This window comes from Rhinopithecus roxellana, chromosome 18, assembly GCF_007565055.1.
Source record: "Rhinopithecus roxellana isolate Shanxi Qingling chromosome 18, ASM756505v1, whole genome shotgun sequence".
In the NCBI taxonomy this organism is placed as follows: Eukaryota; Metazoa; Chordata; class Mammalia; order Primates; family Cercopithecidae; genus Rhinopithecus; species Rhinopithecus roxellana.
Genome location: NC_044566.1, coordinates 94,362,371 through 94,385,852, shown reverse-complemented (window position 1 = coordinate 94,385,852; position 23,482 = coordinate 94,362,371). Strand labels below are relative to the sequence as shown.

The window sequence follows — 23,482 nt, the reverse complement described above, 5'->3', positions numbered from 1 at the left end:
TTGTCTCAAAGACGACTCTGATCCCTGAAAGCAACTTGCATTTCTTCTCCTACCTGCATCTGATCGGGCTGAATTTCGAGAGCTCCCTAAAAAGAGAGGAAAACAATCTCAGTGCCAAATGTCATGAAAGGGAAGAAGAACCGGGACAAAGAAACTAAAACAAAGGAGTCAAACTTACGATTTTCCCGGACATAGTTGCTGCCTGCAGTGTCCACCTAGAGCCCTGAAAAATGAATAAATTTGCTGTATTATTTGGGAATGTGGGTTTTTTACAATTTTACAAGTCAATGGTGAGTCTTTTCCATATCAGGAATGAGGTCTGACATGTTATGGGATCTAAAGTTGTTTTAAACATCAAGTTAATCTCCCAGCTCTATTATAATACTAGGTCAAAAGCAAGAGGTTGCATTTCTAGTGTACGAGTGTACACAATATGGAGTGCTCCAACCCCTCCTGAAGCTGCACAAAGCACTACCCTGAGATGCAGCTATCCCTAGGAAATACACAAATGCATTTCTGAGGCTCTTTGGAAAGCATAGCATTGTCTCCTAGGTGACAGCAGCTGTGTACACTGCAGATGGTCTATATTCACTGCCATCTAAGTTTCAAAAATATTATTGTTAACAGCCATTCTGACAGTCTAGGCTGGCCCCGACTAGATCTCCATCAAGAGAGGTGGATTTAAACCTGGGCAGCCCCTTTACAGTCAACATATTTCACCGTGAAAGAGGACCCAGGACTGTACAGGTAAATATGATTATGCCCATGGAAGACTAAACATGTAAATGCTTCCATATGAATCCATCAGCTCCACTACAAAGACATCATAGAAAGTCAGGAAATTGGTCAGGCGCGGCGGCTCACACTTGTAATCCCAGCACTTTGGGAGGCCGAGATGCATGGATCACCTGAGATTAGCAGTTCAAGAGCAGCCTGGTCAACACAGCAAAACCCCATCTCTACTAAAAATTAGCGAGGTATGGTGGCAGGTGCCTGTAATCTCAGCTGCTCAGGAGGCTGAGGCAGGAGAATCGCTTGAACTTAGGAAGTGGAGGTTGCAGTGAGCCAAGATCGTGCCATTGTACTCCAGCTTGGGTGACAGAGTGAGACTCTGTCTCAAAAAAAAAAAAAAAAGAAAAGAAAAGAAAAAGAAAGAAAAGGAAATCTACCCCTATTTGAGTTCTTCCCACAGGCCAGTCACTGAGTACCTTACGGATGTTCTCACACTGGACCCTCACAGCCTTGCGGAGGGTGATTAGCACCCGTTGGGCAGGGTTAAGAGTTATTACAGCGAATCAAGTCTCACAGCTACCAGGTGAGGCATGTGTTTCCAGAGCAAGCCTCATTCTAGTGACCAGTTCCTGTCCGCAAGCAGCGCTGCCTCCCGGGTCCGTCTGACACATCTCAATCTCCTTACAGCTGATACTCACATTTCTCCCAAGCAATGGTTTATTCCCACCATCATCCTCCCTGCTCAAACCCTTTGTGTTCATTGTGTGTTCGTGTGTTCATACATTTGTTTTAAACTCCAGTTTCTAAGAGAAACAATGTCTATTTTTTTTTGTTCTGTAAACCAGGATTGATTTTTTTTTTTTTTTTTTTTTTTTTTTGAGACGGAGTCTTGCTCTGTGGCCCAGGCTGGAGCACAGTGGCCGGATCTCAGCTCACTGCAAGCTCCGCCTCCCGGGTTCACGGCCATTCTCCTGCCTCAGCCTCCCAAGTAGCTGGGACTACAGGCGCCCACCACTTCACCCGGCTATTTTTTTGTATGTTTTAGAAGAGACGGGGTTTCACCGTGTTAGCCAGGATGGTCTCGATCTCCTGACCTCGTGATCCGCCCGTCTTGGCCTCCCAAAGTGCTGGGATTACAGGCTTGAGCCACCGCGCCCGGCCAGGATTGAAACGCTATCCGATTGCTTTGGTTACCGAGCCCCACGCGTTCAGCTGCCTAACACGATTGTGAAAAATTCCCGGGTATGTGTCTTAGGGCTGCGGTAGAAAGAGACAACAGGTCACCTGCCGGGTTCTAGGTCCCTGCTCGGAGAGGAGTCATTTTCCACCCCAGGATGGTACTTCCAGCCCAAGCATTCCATCTTAGAGTGGAAGAGATCAAGTCCCTCTCCATTTATGTATGGACTCCGCAAAAGGCAGTGTATCTTGTTACCATCTGCATTGGTAGGAAAACAAACTCTTTACTCTCAGTTTTGATTGGTAAGAGTCCTGGATGAAATCTTTCCCAAGGCCCCTTGACCTCACCTGATTGTCTTCATTGTTTAGCAACAGAAATGTGGATAGAACCACCTAGAATTGCTTTTGTTTTGTTTTTTACAATAAACTTAATGTGATCGAACAATTAAACAAGTGAAATATAAATGAGGAACTGGAAGGGAACTTTTTAGGTGTGAAGTACAAAGTGAGCCTTGGTACCTGGCAGTGTCGGATGTACGCTTGCTCAGTGAAGAGGAGAGGAAGCAGAGTTTCACATTACCTGCTGGTCAAACAAGGCCCAGAACATTGGGAGTGGAATATACAGGAACATCACCCTCATAACCATCTTAATTTGGGAGATGAGCCGCTCCTGTAGTTGGAGTGGAGGAGGGACAAATTAGCCACACCCTGTGTCCTGTGCCACTCACGGCTTGCAGTTGCTGCTGAGTTTCAGTGGAGACACAGATATTTGCATCTAGAGACAAGCTGGGAGGTGATTAATCCAAAACATACTGCCGCAGTTTTCTTTAGAGAACCAAATATGTCTAAACGATTTAAAATATGAGTGAAAACATCTATTTAGGAGGTAAATTACGTGCATTTACTAAATGTAAATCCCACCGCCACTGTCACCACCGCTTGACTCTCCTAGATTCAAACTAAGGTTATGTGATCCCAATTATATATAATTAATGCCAGACTATACCAAGTGAAAAACTATGAAAAGGTAGTATTATTTCCAGATCTATTTATCAAGTTATTTCCATTTAAAAAAATGCATGTATGCATAGTTTTATTTAATATGCTATAAAGGTTAGGAAGGTATAACTGATCATTTTGTCCATATAACCTTAATCTCAATTGAGATTTTGGGTGTTCACTTCCTGGGGGAATCAGGGTCATTGTAGCAATGACAGTTACTTACATCGTATTTCTCTTTAGCCCAGTCCAGCCAGTGCTCCCTCTTGGGAAATGCCTTACTCCGATGCCTAAATCTATTTTTGATGGCAAACTGAAGGAAGGAAGAAAAATCAAATTTCAAAACAGGACCAATAACTTTGTCAGGGAAGCACATTTCAATTAAACTACCTTTAGTAGAAAAATATGCTTGCGAGAAAAGCAAAATATACAATTGTATCTACTAGTATATGAGCACTTATTTCTATTAACAGTCTCTTTCCAACAAGCATTTGAGTTGGGGTGAACAGAGTTAAGCTGTGTCCACTTCACTCTCCAGATCCTCTAGAGAAGCACGCCCAATGGAAATAGAACACGTGTTTGCAATTTAAGTTTTCTAGTAGCCATCTTAAAAAGAAAAAGTGGAATGGCTGAAATTCATTCTACAAACATCTTATATAACATGATAAACCCCACTCTGATTTTAATAGGTAATCAATATTTAAAAATTAAGATTTTTTACCTTCTTCCATATTTTCTTCAAAATCCAGAAAATATTTTATACTTATGACATAATCTCAATTTATTTGTTTTTGAGACAAGGTCTTGCTCTGTCGTCTAGGCTGGAGTACAGTGGCACTGTCTTGGCTCACTGCAGCCTTGACCTCCCAGGCTCAAGTGATCCTCTCAGCTCAGCTTCCCAAGTAGCTGGGACCACGGGTATGTACCACCATGCCTGGCTAATTTTTTCATTTTTTATTTTTAATAGAGACAGGGTTTTGCCATTTTGTCCAGGCTGGTCTTGAACTCCTGAGCTCACGCGATCCACTGGCCTCAGCCTCCCAAAGTGCTGGGGTGGCATGAGCCACCATGCCCGGCCAGCATATCTCAATTTGGATGCTAGATTTTTATTAGAAATATTTGATCTGGGCTGGGCGCGATGGCTCACGCCTGTAATCCCAGCACTTTGGGAGGCCGAGGTGGGCGGATCACAAGGTCAGGAGATTGAGACCATGGTGAAACCCCGTCTCTACTGAAAATACAAAAAATTAGCCGGGCGCGGTGGCGGGCACCTGTAGTCCCAGCTCAGGAGGCTGAGGCAGGAGAATGGCGTAAACCCGGGAGGCGGAGCTTGCAGTGAGCCGAGATCGCGCCACTGCACTCCAGCCTGGGCGACAGAGCGAGACTCCGCCTCAAAAAAAAAAAAAAAAAAAAAGAAATATTTGATCTGTATTTAGGTTTTATAAAGTTTGTGTTTGAAAACCTAGATTTACACACTAAGTTGTTTCAAACATACTTAAAAGCTTTCCAATAACTGAACTGAGTATTAGTTTTTAAGAGTAAGAACACACTACAGAGAAATATATTTATTAAAAAATTAAGGCTACAGGGAAACGTTTTAAGACATAATAACACAGGTCAGAAAAATACGATGACCCACCCATCATAAAATTAGGGGCTACTAAGATTCCTTGTTAGTGTTGTTTAGGAAAAAGGCCTTTGGGAAGAGCAAAGTGCATTTGCAATGACACAGCAGGAAGCAATGCTGGTGGAGGCTGCAGGCATGAGTGTGATGGAAAGGCAGTAATTGGGCCAGGTGTGGTGGCTCACACCTGTAATCCCAGCACTTCGGGAGGCTGAGGTGAGCAGATCACTTGAGACTAGGAGTTCAAAATCATCCTAGCCAACATAGCAAAACCCCGTCTCTACTAAAAATACAAAAATTAGCTGGGTGTGGTAATGCACGCCTATAGTCCCAGCTATTCGGGAGGCTGAGGCTGAGGCTGAGGCAGGAGAATTGCTTGAACCTGGGAGACGGAGGTTGCTGTGAGCCGAGATCCTGCTACTACACTCCAGCCTGGGTGTCAGAGTGAGACTCTGTCTCAAAAGGAAAAGGAAAAAAAAAAAAAAAGAAAAAAAGAAAAGCAGTAAGTTAAAGCTACAGGCTGACTTTAGGATACTTCGCAATATAGTTCTCATGACTCTAAATAGCTTGAAGTTGTTCTTCTGGAGTTGGAACTAAGTTGTCAATGACTCGTTAAGGAAGGACTTGGATGGGTAATTGGTAAGGTCCCCTCTTTGCTTGGAAAAAGGTTTTTGGTGGGAACAGGTCTAATGTCAGAAGAAAAGAGTATAGCTGCCCTTGAAGGGATTTTTTTTTTTTTGACAGGGAAAGGGCACATTTATTTCAAAAAGTGAAATACAACACAATACAACAATCTAATAGTACAATACAATTGAAATATAATACAATAATCCCAGCACTTTGGGAGGCTGAAGTGGGCGGATCACCTGAGGTCAGGGGTTTGAGACTAGCCAGGCCAACATGGCAAACCCTGTCTCTACAGAAATAGAAAACTTAGCCAGGTGTGGTGGCATGTGCCTGCAGTCCCAGTTACTTGGTAGGCCGAGGCAGGAGAATCACTTGAACCGGGAGGCAGAGGTTGCAGTGAGTTGAGAATGCACCACTGCAATCCAGCCTGGGTGACAGAGCAAGACTCCATCTCAAAAAAAAAAAATAAAAGAAAAAAGAAATATAATACAATAATCTAATGCAATAAGGCCAGGTAAGATAAAGTAAGTGATCTAAAATTATCTTAAGGCTGCCGTTTCATCCAAAAGATTCACACGTGTTTTTTTTTTTTAAATAAATGACACATTTACCTCCAGTTATACAACATATACAGTATGTTCACTAAAAAAATGGGGAGTGTATAAGAAAAAAATTATGTGATTCCATTATCTAAGGATTCCCACTCTCAACATTTATTTCCCGCCCATACATGTATGTGTATATGCATATACTATGGAGGTACTTGTGGAAGAAACCGTATTCTGCACATTCCTGTCACCAAATATTCTTTAGAAAGAAGACTGCTCCCGGCTGCATGTCATGCCAGAGATGAGCTGTCAGTTCGGCACCATCTTCCTATTGGCAGCAATTTGGTGGGCTGACATTTTCGCTATTATAAGTATTACAATGATAATCTTTGTATGTGAGTCTGTGTTCACTTTTTAAATTTTTTTTCCTTACTCTAGTTTTGTTTTGTTTTGGAGACGGAGTCTCCCTCTGTCACCTAGGCTGGAGTGCAACGGCGCAATCTCAGCTCACTGCACCCTCTGCCTCCCAGGTTCAAGTGATTCTCCTGCCTCAGCCTCCCGAGTAGCTGGGATTACAGGCACCCACCACCATGCCCAGCTAATTTTTGTATTTTTTAGTAGAGACAGGGTTTCGCCATGTTGGCCAGGCTGGTCTCGAACTCCTGATCTCAAGTGATCCGCCCGCCTCAGCCTCCCAAAGTGCTGGGACTACGGGCCTGAGCCACAGTGCCTAGCCTATTTTCTTACTCTTAATTCTTGAAAGCAGCATGACTGACTTGAAGCATCTGAACACCTGAGACTCTTGCTACACATTGCCAAATTGAGCCTCCTCGTTTTTGATTCACGCTCCCAGACAAACCTCAGGTGCTGTTCTGCCATTTTGACAGATGAAGAGTCACTTTGATTTGCTTTTCTTTGACCATTGATCTTATTTTATAAGCTCAAGAGCCATTTCTATTCCTCCCTTATTAAGTTCTGTTTGTATCTTTTTCCATTTAGAAGAAACTACAATTTATTGAAATCGTTAAGAACACTAAAAATATATTTAAAGGAAAGTCAAAGCTTAGATTTTAATTTAATTTAAATTAATTTAATTTAATTTATTATACTTTAAAGGAATTATTTTAATTTATATTAGATTTTAATTTAATTTAAAGAATTTAATTTAATGTAATGGAAGGTTCTAAGGTGGTTAAATGGCCTTGAGAAAGAGCAGCTGAGATACTTACATGGATGCACTTGGCCACTTTACTCATGACGTTGCCCTGCGGCTGCAACTTCTTGTACATCCCACTGCCAATGATAAACACAACTAGATAGGGCAGAAGAAGACACGTCAGCAAAGCATGTGCCAGAGTGACCTGTGGCCTAGAGAGAGGCACCTTTATTTGAATTATAACTTTGTTTTGGGATAATGGGATTACTTATGGAATGGATTTGCTTACCAACCTCACAGTTTAGAAAGTGCTTTTAACCTTCACAACTCACAAAAACCTATGAGTAATGTGATATTTGTGTTCTAATATGCAAACCTTTAAGCCTAATATCATCTACTTCCCATAACTTAAGGTAGCTCACGTACACTCACACAGGTATTTAAGCACAAGTTCTATCTCTATTTAAAGGGAGACAAAAGGAATCAGTGCTTTCATAGAACACATTAATGTATTTTTCTGTTAGGACAATAAATGGGGCCAGGTGTGGTGGCTCAAGCCTGCAATCCCAGCACGTTGATAGGCTGAGGTGGGTGGATCACTTGAGGTCAGGAGTTTGAGACCAGCCTGACCAACATGGTGAAACCCCTTCTCTACTAAAAATACAAAAATTAGCTGGGTGTGGTGATGGGCACCTGTAATCCCAGCTACTCAGGAGGCTAAGGCAGGAGAATTGCTTGAACCCAGGAGGTAGAGGTTGCAGTGAGCTGAGATCTTGTCACTGCTCTCTAGTCTGGGTGACAGAGTGAAACTCCATATCAAAATAATAAAAATAAAAATAAATGGAGCTGTAATTTTCTGAATGCAATGGGAAGAGAAAACTTCCTCTTTCTCTTTTTAATATTCAGGAAAAAAGAATTAATCTTAATCATACATTGCAGAAATTTTTTCTGTGGCCACTGTACAGAAGCAGTTATAATTAATTGCATCTGCAGCTACAGTTTTATAAAAGTTGGAAGCACCTTTTCAATGAGGTCATTCTTCCATGGACCTTTTTGGTAAGTCACATTGTGAAAATAACTTGGAAAAAAAACCATTCTGGGGCTGAATGTGGCTGCTCACGTCTGTAATCCCAGCATTTTGGGAGGCCAAAGCAGGAGGATGACTTGAGACCAGTAGTTCTAGAGCAGCCTGGGCAACATAGTGAGATCCTACCTCTATCATCTTATTCAAATTTTTTTTTAAATTTAAAACATTGTTGCAAGAGTCTCTGAAAACATAGTCCATACACTAGGATTTCTGATTCTCCAATACCACACTTCAATAATTTAAAAACTGATAGATAACTTGAACTCTACTTATTTTTCTCAATTAAGAGGGCCTGAGATTTTTGACAGGTGCTAGCTCCAAGTATGTGCCTATACTATAGATGTTCTTTATAGTTGATGAAAGAAATGTTTACTTATATTCTTGCCCAATGTCAACCTTTCTCAATGCAGACATGGATGGTAAAGATGTCCAAGAGATTGAGTCTGTGTTTTCTTTTACAAACTAATATTTAATGTTTAAGCGTCTGATTAACTGAAACCTAATTCAAGCATAGGAATTTCTAGAGGTGGTGCTGACACATCGGATTTGGCCTATTCTCAATTCCTCCAGAAGAAAAAGCATAATCTCTGATAGAGGAATGACTTGTACAGATGAAATAAGAATGTACCTAACGTGCTTAGTATGGTGTCTGGTGTAAAGCAAGATTTTTTGAAATACTATCTGTCTCCTGCCAAGAATTAAAGAGGAGGAGGTATCAATGAGCCTGCTAGGGGACAGTGGCAGTATGGGAAGAACAATGGAAGGAAAGAGACATTAAAAAGAGAACACTGAGCTCTCACCTAAATGAAAGGGGACCGTTAAATTGCTACAATGTGAGCAAAAGAGATTTAAAATGGTCCTATTCCATGCACTACTAACATCTGAAAACAAAAATTGGAGACAGAGACATGATTGTCAGCTCAGCAAAGCTGATGACAATCTCATTTGAGTGGGAAAGTGTCTCTGAAGAGTTGAGGTGGCCGCTGAGCTACTGTCTTCTTGCACCGTTCTTGGCCACCTTTCACATCCAACCATCTCATGTAGACAATGCTACATTTCCCAAAAGCCAATGCCAAGAACTAATGTGCCAATGAATGCCTCAAATGGACATATATGTTCTGTCCATTGGGAAAGAATTCTAGTAGAAACATTTGGGGGTGATGTTAGTTTGGTGCAAAAGTTATTGCACTTTTTGCCATTACTTTTAATGGCAGGAGCTGCAATTACTTTTGCACCAATCTAATCAGTTAAGGAAATGTAGTCATTCATTGGAGTGTTTCAATGGCAACTGAACCAGGTGGCCATTTCTTCAAGCAAGTTATAGATAAGTACATACTGACAAGAACAAAAGCTTTTAGCCTTGGGTTCAGCTAATCCAGCAGATTCTATCACCTTCATTTTTTTTTTTTTTTGAGACAGGGTCTCGCTCTATCATCCAGGTTGAAGTGTTGTGGTACAATCATGGCTCACTGCAGCCTCGACCTCCCGGGTTCAAGCAATCTTCCCACTTACGCTTCCAGAGTAGCTGGGACTATAGGTGTAAGCCACAGCATCCAGCTAATTAAAAAACAAAACAAAACATCCAGATGTGGTGGCTCACGCCTGTAATCCTAGCACTTTGGGAGGCTGAGGTGGGTGGATCACCTGAGGTCAGGCGTTCGAGACCAGCCTGGCTAACATGGCGAAACCCTGCCTCTACTAAAAATACACAAATTAGCTGTGCATGGTGGCAGGTGCCTGTAATCCCAACTACTTGGGAGGCTGAGGCAGGAGAATCGCTTGAACCCAGGAGGCACAGGTTGCAGTCAGCTGAAATCGCACCATTGCACTCCAGCCTGGGTGACAAGAGCAAGACTCTGTCATAAAAAAAAAAAAAATTTTGTTTTGTTTGTTTTAGAAGTAGGGTCTCTCTCTGTTGCCTAGGCTGGTCTTGAATTCTAGGCTGGTCTTGAACTCAAGGTATCCCCCTGCCTCAGCCTCCCAAAGTTCTATTCCTCCCTTATTAGGTTCTGTTTGTGCCTTTTTCCAAGACACCACGCTGAGCGAACATGCTGGGTCTCTCTCACCTTCATCTTAATCTGCCTATATAGTATCACACCTTTCAATGACCAACTCAGTCGGTTCCTTTTCCTGTAATCCTTTTTTTGATCCTATTCCCTCAGAATTGATGTGCCAATCCTACTTTCTTTGAATACTTAGAGCATGTTGAACATCTGATGCCAATTCTTCTCACTACTTTTTGTTGCCACTTGTTACATGCACTTTAAAACATTAGTCACAATCATTCATGTAGAGCCTGACCTGGTCCTAGGCTTCTATTAATTCAACCTGTTTCCACTTACTCAGGGATACAGCCATGAGAGCCGCAGGAACCCCAAAGGCCAGTGGGTAACAAGCTTGTTTACTGTGAATTCCACACTGTTGAACTGGGGAGAAATGACAAGATTAAAATTATTATGGCATTGGTAATGAGCATATCATTCCCATTTGTAAAGATCCCTCACTGATAATTACATATTGCTTTCACATACTGTTCTAGACACATCCATTTGCCTTACTGATATCGTTGCCATCTAAGCAAAGCAGCAGTGTAACAGGAGGAGCAGGAGATGGAAACCAGTTCTCATCTCAGCCCCTAAATAGATGGGTGATCCTATTGGTCAAAATGAGTGGCCCCCTCTTGGTTCTGTAGATTTTCTTTGTGGGGGAGATAAAGATGATCTGGATATACTAACTTGATTATATGGGACTCAGTAAATCAAAAGTACACTGGAAAATCAATATTCCTGAATTCACGCCAATCAGGTAGCAATTCGATGACCTAGGGTCGAGGTTGGCACACTTTTCTATGAAGGGCTCAACGGTAAATATTTTAGGCTTTGTGAACCATTGGTCTCTGTCAACTACTCAACCCCACCTTTGCAGGGGAAAGCAACTGTAGGCAATACATCAATGAATGGTCTTGCTCAGATTTCTGGATTCGGCCCATGGGCCACAGCTTGGCAACCTCTGACCAACAGCTATTTTAGCTTTGAAATCCCAGGATATGTATGTGTGTGTGTGTGTGTGTGTGTGTGTGTGTGTGTGTGTGTGTGTGTATGAAATAAATAAAAATTATAAAAAAAACTAAGCCTTTGTAAGAAGTTGTAGAGATTCCTGGAAATCCTTTCCATGGAATGCTGGAGCCTCCAGGAATGATCTGATGCTATCACGGTTTTGATTTGGTTCAGCTATCTCACACTTCGGGAGAAAAAGAAGTTAACTAGCAGAAGTTCTTTTGGAAATACTTGAGATGATGGGAAAGCAAAGAAAAAACTTTGCCTTGGCCGGCAAAGCACTTTGGGAGGCTGAGGCAGGCAGATCACAAGGTCAGGAGATCAAGACCATCCTGGCTAACATGGTGAAACCCCATCTCTACTAACAATACAAGCAAATTAGCCAGGAGTGGTGGTGGGCGCCTGTAGTCCCAGCTACTCAGGAGGCTGAGGCAGGAAAATCACTTGAACCCGGGAGGCGGAGGTTGCAGTGAGCCAAGATCGTGCCACTGCACTCCAGCTTGGGTGACAGAGCAAGACTCCTTCTAAAAACAAAACAAAACAAACAAAAAAACGAAATAATTTTGCCCAGTAAATTCCTCCTAAGTCACAGAAATATCGCTGGGGAGCAAAGCTTGAAGGCTGAAATGGCAGCTATGGCCACCAGCCCAGCTTCCAAGGTGCCTCTCTTGCCTCTTACCTCTTACAATGAGCATGACTTTGCATGAATAACAGTTTAGGGAGATGGATGCCCATGCTAAGGATGGCTTAGACTCTCCAGTGGTCACTGGGATAAGGGATTTAAATAAGATTAAAAGGAGGTGAAACTCACAGGGAAGGAAGCGCTTACTCCAGATCCCAGTGGCATCCCAGCATGTAGCTGACAGCTAGAGGACAGTGGAGAAGGGAAGAACAGAACAAAACGAAGAAGACACGGACTTAGCCTTTACTAAAAAAAGACAAACAGAAGTTCCTTTCAGGTATCTTTTACCTCTGAGCATGGGAGTGATGATCGTGGAAAGCAAACTTCCAGCATTAATGGCCAAGTAAAAGATGGAAAAGAATCTGTTTCTTTGTTTCTCCTGCAATGAAAAGGAGAAAGTAAGATGACTTTGGCTATCAGTCAACTGAGCAGAGCGAGCTGATGATCTCACTTTACTACTAACTTAGTTTTGGTTGGTATCTTACTTTCTAATGCACTTTTTTTTTTTTGTCTTTTTTTTTTTTTTCCTTTTTGTGGAGAATGGGGTCTTGCTGTATTACCCAGGCAGGTCTCGAACTCCTGGGCTCAAGCTATCCTCCCGCCTCTGCCTCCCTGAGAGCTGGGATTACAGGCGTGAGCCACCGCGCCCGGCCTCTAAAGAATCTGACGGAGAACAGACTTTGTGCCACTGGCCTCTGACTCCTAGATGTGTGTAGTTCATTCACGCGGGCTCTGGGGATGCCCCTGCTCTTACCTGGCCCTCTTCAAACTGATCTCCGCCAAATGCAGAAACGCAGGGTTTGATTCCTCCAGTCCCAAGAGCTATCAGGGCCAGGCCGATCAAGGACAGCGCCCTGGGAAAGACAGGGTGTTAGGCCAACACGGCAGATCCTCACAAGCAGAAGCCCTCTCTTTTCCCCAGTTTCCCTCAGCGGGCCCAGCACAGTGACACACATAGAGAGGAAGACAATCTCGTGAGAAGCCAGCTCACAGGAATGCAGCGTGATAGCCAAATGCAAACTTGAACTTATGGGCCTTCAAGCTCCTGCCCCCATCTAATAATTTACCATCCAGAAAACATAAAACAGTAGCTCGTGAGCTGAGGAAAGCCTTAGGTTTGGGGTTCTTTTGTAGCTTTATCGTTTCCAGTAAAAGAGTGGATAAATACAAAGTTATTGAACAAATATAAGCATTGTGTCTGGTACAGTCATAACAGACTCATAAGAGTCATTAAGTAACATTGGAAAACATGATTTCATTGCAAAGCAGAATATCAGGTTAGGTAGTACGATCTCAGTTTGTTTACAAGGTACAGAAAACTGGAAGGAAATAGACTAAAAGACTTATTGTCATGTCTAGATGGTGGGATTAAGGGTTATTTAATTTACGCTTGTATTTTCTAGGTTATTGCTAAGTATTTTAACTCCTGAATTGAAAAAAAAAATTATAGCATTTATTGACCCTCACTTGGTAGTTTTATTAAACTTACAGGTAGGTACTACAAATTTCTGGTTTTATAGGCATGTATCCCATATATTGTCGGTTACTAATGTTGCCTTTAAACACTTAAAAAAATTTTATGAAACAGATAAAGTCAAGGAAAATATTGCACAGATAAAGAATTCTTTAAAAATCATGCTTCCTGAACCAATCTCCCTGAATTGGCTGGCCAAATCGCCCCTTTAATCTTGTCTGCCTCTTAATACAACTTGCATTTAATGTTGTCAATCTAAGCATTTTAAAAGACAACAAAAACAGGGCCAACTGAATATTATACACAATCTACTCTTGTGAGAATTTTAGGTGTGCTCCAATACAAACTCCATGAAATGAAAAATGAAAAGCTAAGATTTCTTGAGCACTGATCACTTGTCAGGCAGTGTTCTAGGTGCTTTACTTGGATTAACGTCACGACAGTCCTACACGAAGTAGGTACTATTACAAACAAGGAAACTGAGGCACAGAGGTTAAGAAAGTTGCTCAAGCTCACACAACTAGGAAGAGGCACAGCCCAAACCTGGCTCCAAAGTCCATGTTCTTAGTTGATATTATAGATTAGAAAACTGAGGCGCAGAGAAGAGCACCTTCCCAAGGCCAGAGAGCTGCTCTGTGGGAGGGCGCACAGCCACTCCCTCCACCGACACAGTTCCCTCTGGGCAAATCAAGAGATTCAGTCTGGACAGCAGTCTGATCAACTGACAAGCCAGCAGTGCGGTGATTGCCGATACTAATTTGAGTTTCTATTCTACTTTCCCAGCTCATTAGTTTACTCATAGATCAAGGAACTGAAGCACAAAAACAGGAAACAAAATAAATCTCTATAACTAGTCTACTAGGCCAGACTGCAGTGAAGCAAGATTAATCCAGCACCTGAGCATTTGTCAATGACACCTGCCATCCAGAGCCCAGCACAAAGGGCTGCAACAAATATTTATGAAATGGGATTATTGAAAAATAGGCAGAAGTGTGGTACAAGACAGAAAACCAAAGGTCCTGGAGTCCTCAGGACACCTGGCAGTGTGAAGGATCAAGGTCTGTGGGACTTTATATCCCTCCAGGGTAGGTCAAGACCAACATGAATCCCCTGCCCACTGACTGTACCTCCTGTGGGATATGGCGGCCCATGACAGCGGAGCCGCAGAGGGAGCACTGCCTCCAGACAACCACTAGGGTGGTGACATCCTGAAGACTCAGCTCAATCCATTTGGCAGCCTTCACCGTGCTGCCAAAGAGGGAGGAAAAACCTCCTTATGCTCACAGTGAAGTTCAAGGCAAAAGATGAAGGCTTAAAGCATCGAATGAGCATGCGGTGGGAGGGTGATGCGGGCAGCAGTGAGCATCAACTCACACGTGCACAGGAAGGCTGTCAGGAGTGCCATCGTGGTTGTGGTCTGTGAGGTCATTAATGGAGCTTACTGAGATGACTGCTTGTCCAATTGTGTAGACAATGGAGAGCGACACAATGGTCCTGTGTTTCCAAAGGTTAAGAGAATCCAAGTTAATTGCACAATAGCCATCCGCTTCTGACTCCACCACAAAATACCTCCTCCTTGAAAGCTTTCAAGAGCCCAATCCTGAATACACTTATTTCTCGAACTTGAGTAACACTGTTAACTCTCAGGAAGGCACATGAGCAAAAACAATAGAACAAAGTTTTGGGCTAGGCATGGTGGCTCATGCCTGTAATCCCAGCACTTGGGAGGCCAAAGCAGGAGGACTGCTTGAGCTCAGGAGTTCCACACCAGCCTGGGCAACATAGCAAGACCCCATATCAACAAAAAGATAAAAAATTAGCCAGGTGTGGTGGTGCATGCCTGTGGTCCCAGCTGCTCGGGAGGCTGAGGTGGGAGGATCACTTGAGTCCATGAGGTTGAGGCTGCAGTGAGCCATGATTGCGCCACTGCACTCCAGCCTGCGTGACAGAGCGAGACCCTGTCTCTTTAAAAAAAAAAAATTAACAAAATTTTGGCCAGAGGGCCAGGAGAGGGGAAAGATCCACTTTATCTTTCAAGTATTTGAAAGACTCTATGCTTTATTTTACCTATGGAATTCATATTTATATTTTTAAACAGTAAGAATTACTTATCTTCTGATTGGTAATGATATTTGACCAGGAAGTAGACCTTTGATAATTTTTGTAGAATTCTTTGGAGGTAGTGATTATTCTTTCTTCTGCCCATGCTACAGTTTGGATGTCTGTCTCCTGCAAACCTCAAGCTGAAATGTGATCCCAGTGTTGGAAGCGGGGCCTGGTGAGAGGTGTTTGGGACACCGGGGCAGATCCCTCATGAATGGCTTGGTGCTGTCCTCATGGTTAGGAGTGAGTTCCTGCAAGAGCTGGTTGTTGAAAAGAGCCTGACACTTCTCTCCTCTTTCTCTCTTGCTTCCCCTCTGGCCACGTGATCTCTGCACTTGCCATCTCTCCTTTACCTTCCTCCATGAATGCAAGCAGCCTGAGGCTTTCACCAGATGCTTGGTCTTCCAGCCAGCAGAACTGTCAACCAAATATACCTTTTTCCTTTATAAATTCCCCAGCCTCGGGTATTCCTTTATAGCAACACAAGCGGACTAAGATGGCCCATGTCATTCCTTTGTCCTGGAAAAGCCTCTACTTCCTTCTTCATTAAGTTCCAGGAAAACTTTCCTGACAACATCCCACTAGGTGTGCTCGTGGAGCCCTTCCTGGAGGGCTGGGTGACTTCTCTCCTTAGTGACCTCACATCATCTGACCTCAAGCAGCGTTAGCCCCTCAGCAGCCAGGGAGTATTTTAGAGAGTTTCTTTGTTTCCCCAGACCTTAACTCCATGCCTCACAAATCGCTAATAATAAACAATATCCCTGCTACTATGTCAAGATGAGACAAAGATGTTACATTTGTTTGGATTAGGGAAAAACAAAAACCTATAGATGCTGCTTGCAGTCACTGAATGTCAGGCACTGTGTTAGGCTCTAGGGACAGGATACTGAGCAGAAACAGAGCTGTAAATGCTCTCCTAAGGGTTTGCTTTTGTTTTTAATTTGTTTTTGAGACAGGGTCTTGTTCTGTCATCCAGGCTGGAGTGCAGTGATGTGATCACAGCTCACTGCAGCCTTGACCTCCGGGACTCAAGTGGATCCTCCCACCTCAGCCTCCCATATAGCTGAGGCCACAGCTGTACACCACTGTGCCTGGCTAATTTCTTTATTTTTGGTAGAGATGAGGTCTCACCATGTTGCCCAGGCTGGTCTCAAACTGCTGCCTCAGCCTCTCAAAGTGCTGGGATTACAGGTGTGCACCACACCACACCCGCCTCTCCTAAGAGTTTATGTTCTTTGACTCATCATTCCCAGATTCCACCATTCCCAATTACAAAACCTACATTTACTTTTTGGCTTGTTTGTAAACAAGAAATTTCCAGCCACTCACTTGAACTTTCCCAGCCACGAGTCAGCGATAAGAGCTCCAAGAATTGGCGTCAGGTAGCACAGAGCCACAAATGTATGGTAGATGGCGGTGGACAGGTTATCATCCCAGCTGAAGAAATTTGTGAAGTACAGAATCAGGATTCCTTTTGAAAAGGGCAGGTGGAAGAGGAGGAGGGGAAGCAAAGTTAGGACTGTTACGGCCACTCCCGCTCTTCCCCAAAGGGTGAGAAGCGGCCAATACAGTTACCTCGCATTCCATAGTAGGAAAATCTTTCGCAAAACTCATTGGCCACAATGAAGAAGATGCTCAGGGGATAACCAAAGCAACCCTGACAAGAAAGAAATAAGCACAGGATTGAAATACACCCCTCACTTGTCCATAGCCATAAAGGAGCACCAGTGGCATGAAAGGCAGTCAATGCAGATTCAGTAACTTACCAGTGACTGTCTACAGCAGAAAACTAGAATTCAATCATTTTATTCCCTACACTAATCTTTCCCCATAGAGACAGCAGTGAAATAAAGCATCCAGTGGTATTGTTAGTCTGAGGAGGATTATCCATAGCATTTCCTCGGGAGAGGACATCTCACATGGAAATCCAGGATCACACCCTCACTGCTTCTAGATGTACACTACAGATCTGTTAGGTGAATGAGCCCTTAGGCATAAAACAAATGATAAAATTTACAAGATGAAGATACGTAGAGAAGGAAAAAGGGTACTCACCTGTGATTTCGACATTCCTAAAAGAAAAACAGAATCCCAATATTAAAGTCAAGCCATTACAGTACTTTTTGCTCTGTCTAAACTCAGAGCCTCTGACTTTTTAGGGTGGTCAGAGGGGCCATTCACCAAACAGCTCCAGCCCTCCCTGGGATCCTGGCCCCAGAATAGCGCTTCTTATCTGAGGTGGGGCCTGGCATCTGTATTTTCTTTTAAGAAGCTCCTCAGGCAGTTCTCCTGGGCTGTCAAAATTGAGAAGCAGCAGCTCAGAGAATCAGGACTAAACCATTTCCTGCTGAAACACTTCAAAGGCTGCCCATCAGGATACAATCCACACATTCTAGCATGTTCTTCGATATCTCACAAGTGTTTTGGTGGGGATTAAATTTCTGTAATACAAAATGCTTCTGAGTGCCTGACACACTGTGCACACTCAGCCGCCACCTCCTATGACCTGGGCCCTGCCTGCCTGCCAGGCTCGCCCCATGATTTAAGTCTTGCCACCGATATTCCCTTCCCAAATCATCTCTGATGTACCTACATCACTGTACTGCCATGATGGGCAGTTTACATTTTTGCTTCCTTTCTGGACCAGGTTCTGAAAGTGGAAGAATCACATGCCATCCATCACACCAACATCCCCACTTCCAACGCCCTGTACAATACCTACCACTGGTAGGGGGTTATGTCAGGAGAATTAATGAGAAGAGCAGGAAGATACAGCCAGAGAATACAAGGGAGCCGGTGCATGTCAAGCCCAGTGGACTCTCCCATCTGCATCCTAGGAGCACCTCATCCCCACCCCGTCAGCACCTGCTCTTCTGTCTCCTTGGAATTATGGCAAGAGCTGAGCTGTGCCCTTGTCTCTAGTCTTTACACCTCCTCACTTTGCTCCTACACAAACACATTGCCCTGTGTTCATCCGTGTCTATCACACACTATGCTGTTTCCCACGGGGCATTCATCCCCTTCCCCCTCACTCACCCCAATTTCCTTATATGAGGGTTCTTTGTCACCAGGGATCCCTGAACATGCTCCACCTCTATTAGGAATCTAGGAATTGGTGACCCCATAGCAGTGGGTCTCACACTGGAGTGAGCCTCAGAATCACCAGAGGGCTTGCAAGAACAGATAGCTGGGCCCCACTCCCAGAGTTGTTGATTCTGTAGGCCTGAGATAGACACTTGAGCTTGCATTTCTAACAAGCTCCCAGGTGTGGGTGTTGCCACTGGTCCAGGCAGTGTGCTTTGGGAATCACTACACTGGAAAATTAATCTTTAGACTGTTCTTTTCCCAGGGTTTGTTCTTGGCAGCTTTATCAAAATTGAGTTGGCTATAAATTGATGCATTTATTCCTGGGTTCTCTTTTCTGTTCCACTGGTCTATGTGTCTGTTTCTATGCCAATACTATGCTGATTTGGTTACTACAGTTTGTAGCATATTTTGACACCAGGTGGTACCTCCAGCTCTATTCTTTTTGCTCAGGATGACTTTGGCTTTTCAAGGCTTTTTGTGGTTGAAACGAATTTTAGGATTTTTTTTTTTTTTCTGTTTCTATGAAGGTTGTCATTGGATCTTGTCATTTGCAGCAATACAGATGAAACTGGAGGACATCAGGTTAAGTGAAATAAGCCAGGCACAGAAAGATATTACATATTCTCACTCACACGTGGGAGCTAAAAAATTGATCTCATGGAGGTAGTGAGCAGAATGGTGGTTACCAGAGGATGGGAAGGGTAGGGGAAGGCGGGAGGATGAAGCAAAGTTAGTGGATACAAAAACACGGTTCTGCAGAAGGAATAAGAGCTGGTGTTTGGTAGCACAATAGGGTGACTACAGTTAACAAAAATTTATTGTATATTTCAAAATACAGCCTGGGCACGGTAGCTCACACATGTAATCCCGGCACATTGGGAGGCCGAGGTGGGTGGATCACCTGAGGTCAGGAGTTCGAGACCAGCCTGGCCAACATGGCGAACCCCCATCTCTACTAAAAATACAAAAATTAGCTGGGCGTGGTGGCACACAACTGTAATCCTAGTTACTTGGGAAGTTGAGGCAGAAGGATTGCTAGAACCTGGGAAGTGGAGGTTGCAATGAGCCAAGATTGCACCACTGCACTCCAGCCTAGGCCACAGAGTGAGGCTCTATCAAAAAAACAAACAAACAAACAAAAAACCCCCAAAAACAAAAAACAAACAGAATAGATAGCAGATCTGGAATGTTCTCAACACAAAGAAATGATCGAGGTTTGAGGTGATGGATATTCCAAATATCCAGATTTGATCACTACACATTGTATGCCTCTATCAAAAATTATATGTGTCCCATAAATATGTATAATTATTATGTATCTATAACAAATTTTTAAATCCTTAAAGCCCTACGGCAGCCCATGTGTTGCAAACTACAGCAGAGCTGCCCACATGAAAAGCAATTCAACCGGAAGTCAATGTCTGCCACTGTGGCTGGTATTTGAGAAGACTGACTTCTCTCTGCACCTGAGATTTGCATCTCTAACAAGAGTCAAGATGAAGTCAATGCTGCTGGTCTAGGGACTACACTTGGAGGACCACATGCAGGCTGTGATGTCCTGCTGCCTGATGGCTCTACATAAGAAAGTTTTATCACTTCCCTGGCTCCAAACACCAGGAAGACCACACCAGCTATCAGAGCAGAAATCGAATACAGGAGCCATACAGCCTGCCGAAGCCTCTGCCGCAGTGCCTTCCTCCATCTCCCACACCACTTCCCTCTGGGGCCCTTCCTTGTAGATTTACTGCCTTATGTTTTCATTATGTGCAAGTTCAAAGCCCTATCCCACAATAAACAAAGCCACAACCCTGGCAGAGGAACTCCCTTCCTGACCCTGACCATGGGGCCCTCCAGGCTTCACCACCCCTTCCCGGGCAGGCGCCTTCCCTCCTGGTCCCGTCAGCCTGTACTGGGGTTATTTCCACTCCTGCAGCCCAGCGTGGCCCCAGGGGCCTCCTACCAGATGGTCTTGCATTTTTGCCCACTTAAGAGCATTTTAGGTCCAGGCGCGGTACCTCACACCTCCATCCGAGGTGGGTGGATCATTTGAGGTCAGGAGTTGGAGACCAGCCTGGCCAACATGGTGAAACCCTGTCTCTACTAAAAATACAAAAATCAGCCAGGCGTGGTGGTGCAGGCCAGCAACTCAGGAGGCTGATGCAGGAGAATCGCTTGAGCTCGGGAGGCGGAGGTTGCAGGAAGCTGAGATAAAGCCATTGCACTCCAGCCTGGGCAACAGAGCGAGACTCCATCTCAAAAAGAAAAAAAGGAAAGAAAGAAAGAAAACAATAATAAAGAACATTTTAGATGCTATTTTAGTCCTTGTCCGAAGCAGGAAATACACTGTACTGGTTTCACAGGACCCCAGTTCCCAACTCTTCCTGCCTGTTAGAGTTCTGGACAGAGATTCCTCCACACGAATAACCTGGTTTCCTTGCGAGCGAGACCTGTCGTGGGATGGGGCTGCTTCCAGGGCAATACACCAAGAATGAGGGCCATGGAGTCAACCCTGTGGCTGAGTCTCACGCCGGCCTCCGTCTCATGCCAGCTGCATGGCGGGCGAGCCCATCTGTTTTGGGCCGGCCCAACAATCAAATGAGGATGGCCTTGGCCCTGTGGGGTTGCTGGAAGAGTCCTGCAAACCCCACAACGCTCAGTGCATCCTTACGGGGGAGACGCGACTACCTCAGGGTCCTCAGCGTGCCCCTGCGCCGCTTCCCGCAGAGCGGAAATTCAGTGTTTGTAGGAGACATTTCCTAAGGCCCGTTTATCAGTCACAGAGCACAGCGCTCAGATCCAGCTCTGCACTGTGGGTTCCACGAACCCTTCCAGGAGGGTCCTTCTTCTTCAGCTCCGAGCCTGACCTGCAAGGAGCTCATCCATGTCCCAGGTCTTGACCTGGCTCCCATTGGGTTTGGCCAACAGGGAGCCCTGGGAAGATCAGAGGGAGGGAAGAAACGTTGGGGTATTTGTTTTTCTGGTGTCCTCCCTGCAAGGTCACCTCAGACCATCACCTCTAGTGACAGTCACGGCTTCTCTGATGTCAGCCCTCCCCACACAACTCTTTTCTTCCAGATTTCAGTAGCGGTTCCTTCCCCTCATCTTGCAGGCCCAGAGGGCAACAGGGAGGCTGCTGCAGACCCAGGTGCCACACTACCATTGGTGGTGTCTGTCCACCGTAGCATCTTTCTGTGACCAAGCCCTCCTGTGCCGAGCGTGGCCTATGTGTCCTGGGAGGTCCGTGGTGAGGCAGTGCACCCGCTGTGGACTTGGGCCATCTTTCACACCAGGCAGGAAAGCACCAGTCTCCAGCGAATAGGAAGGGCTGGTCGGGCAAGCTTGCATTTGCAAGCTTGGTGCAAACCAGCCTGAGAGTGCAAAGCGTCATTGCTGCAGTGCTGTGCGTTCTTGAGGACATGGCAATACCACATTACGCTTTGCCTACTTAGACTTTGGGTAATTTGGCCTGACCATTGCCTCCCAAGGCCAACGAGAGGGGTGAAGTCACACAAAGGTCCATGTTATCCTTGGCCCTCTTCAGGGAAGCAGGAGCGAGCTCTGAAAACCCAAATCACCCAAATCCAGCAGGGAGAGCCTGGGCTTCATCACAAACCTTCCTTTCCTGTATTCCCTGGATTTTTATTTGCAGGGAAAGATTTCATCTTTCCAGAGTTGTCTGTTTGCCTTTGCTAAATATTTTGTACCTGCTATTTGCTTAATAATAGTGGTAAAGTTTTCCTCCACTTCAAACATACTACGATTACAGGAAAGAGGCCATTCAGAAAGCTTAGGTCTTAACATCATTATACACAGAACTAAATTACGGGAAAGGAAATCCCTGCAAGTGTAAATCTGAGACTCAGTACCCAGACATCACTGAGAAGGCATTTTGTTTTCTGAAAGTATATATTCCAAGAACTGCTTTTATTATTACAGGGCAGAGGTTGCTAACTTCTTTGATAGAATCCAGAGCTGTCTACTGGGTGTAACACTGCAGTCAGCATTTCTTATCTTAATATACTTGTGTCAACAGGATTGCTATCTTAGCTCAAGTGCAGAAGCGGTGTTTACATCAAGACTTCAGACTGAACTCAAGTATCAACTCTCACAAGATTCTGTTTACTTTGGTGCAATCGTGTTTAGGTTGGTTCCCTGCTAGTAAACCTCAGAGGCATATTTGAGTAGCCCAATGTTTCTAGTATCACTCTGGGGTCCCTTGTGTTGAACTATGATCAGAGGCAAACCCAGCTTAGAATCTGGACTTTGCATAGGACTGTTCGTTAACACCCAACACATTGCAATCGCTGAATCAATGCAGGCTCTTCTTGCTATTCTAGGCCCAGCAGTGGTTTTGCTTTCTTTTGGCTAAAGAATTTGATGAAATAAATGTATATTATATATTTATATATGATTATTGACTTGGAGGTTGGCGGGGACAGGGAACACAGGAGAAAAAAGAGACCCCCTTCCTCCCCACAACTCAGTGAAATCTCCCATCCATGTGAATATTTCCTACTATTTATATAAAGCATGCTCCATATTTTGAACCATTTCGGGATGGAAACTCTAACTTTGATGTTTTATTACCTAGAAATTAATAACTCCCTCAGCAACTGGAAGGCTGCTGAGAGTACACCTCTAGGAGCTAGACTTCGGAAGTTAGAAGGAACGAGGCATTTTGCTGAGATCAAAGAGAGAAGGCCTCACTTTCAGGCAGAGATATAACTGTTTTCTATCATGACCAAGAGTGAAACTGAAGGAATACTGTAAGCTTCACATACTGCTTTGAGGATGTGTTTCTGAAATTTCAAGCTGTGGTGGTCAGAATCGTGGTCCCCTAGAGATGTCCATAGTGTAATCTCTGGGATTCAGGGATATGTTCCCTTCCACGGCAAAAGGTTCTTGCAGACGTGATTAAGTTGGGGGCTTGAGATGAAGAATTTATCTTAGATTATCCAGGCAGACCCAATATAATCACAAGTGTCCTAAAAAGAGTCAGAAAAGGTCAAAAGCAGGGGAGCGACTGCAAGTGTTGGGGGAGGGGTCCCCAAGCCAGGGAATGTGGCAGCCTGGAGAAGTTGGAAAAGGCAAGGAGGGTTCCCCCCGAGAGACTTTTGATTTTAGCCCAGTA

General features: G+C 44.3%; 1 protein-coding gene across 1 annotated transcript in view; it reads right to left on the bottom strand.

Moving 5' to 3' along the window:
• Positions 1-23,482, bottom strand: part of SLC15A1 (solute carrier family 15 member 1) — a 70,867-nt gene that overhangs the window by 23,870 nt on the left and 23,515 nt on the right. The window contains exons 2-13 of the mRNA XM_030921860.1: positions 17,320-17,336; positions 16,840-16,921; positions 16,594-16,735; positions 14,536-14,655; positions 12,442-12,541; positions 11,976-12,066; positions 10,292-10,375; positions 6,936-7,018; positions 3,134-3,220; positions 2,489-2,578; positions 179-223; positions 54-86 (exon numbers count right to left, since the gene is read on the bottom strand). Of these exons, the coding sequence (XP_030777720.1) occupies positions 54-86; positions 179-223; positions 2,489-2,578; positions 3,134-3,220; positions 6,936-7,018; positions 10,292-10,375; positions 11,976-12,066; positions 12,442-12,541; positions 14,536-14,655; positions 16,594-16,735; positions 16,840-16,921; positions 17,320-17,336 (974 nt within the window). The remainder of the gene's footprint in view (positions 1-53; positions 87-178; positions 224-2,488; positions 2,579-3,133; positions 3,221-6,935; positions 7,019-10,291; positions 10,376-11,975; positions 12,067-12,441; positions 12,542-14,535; positions 14,656-16,593; positions 16,736-16,839; positions 16,922-17,319; positions 17,337-23,482) is intronic.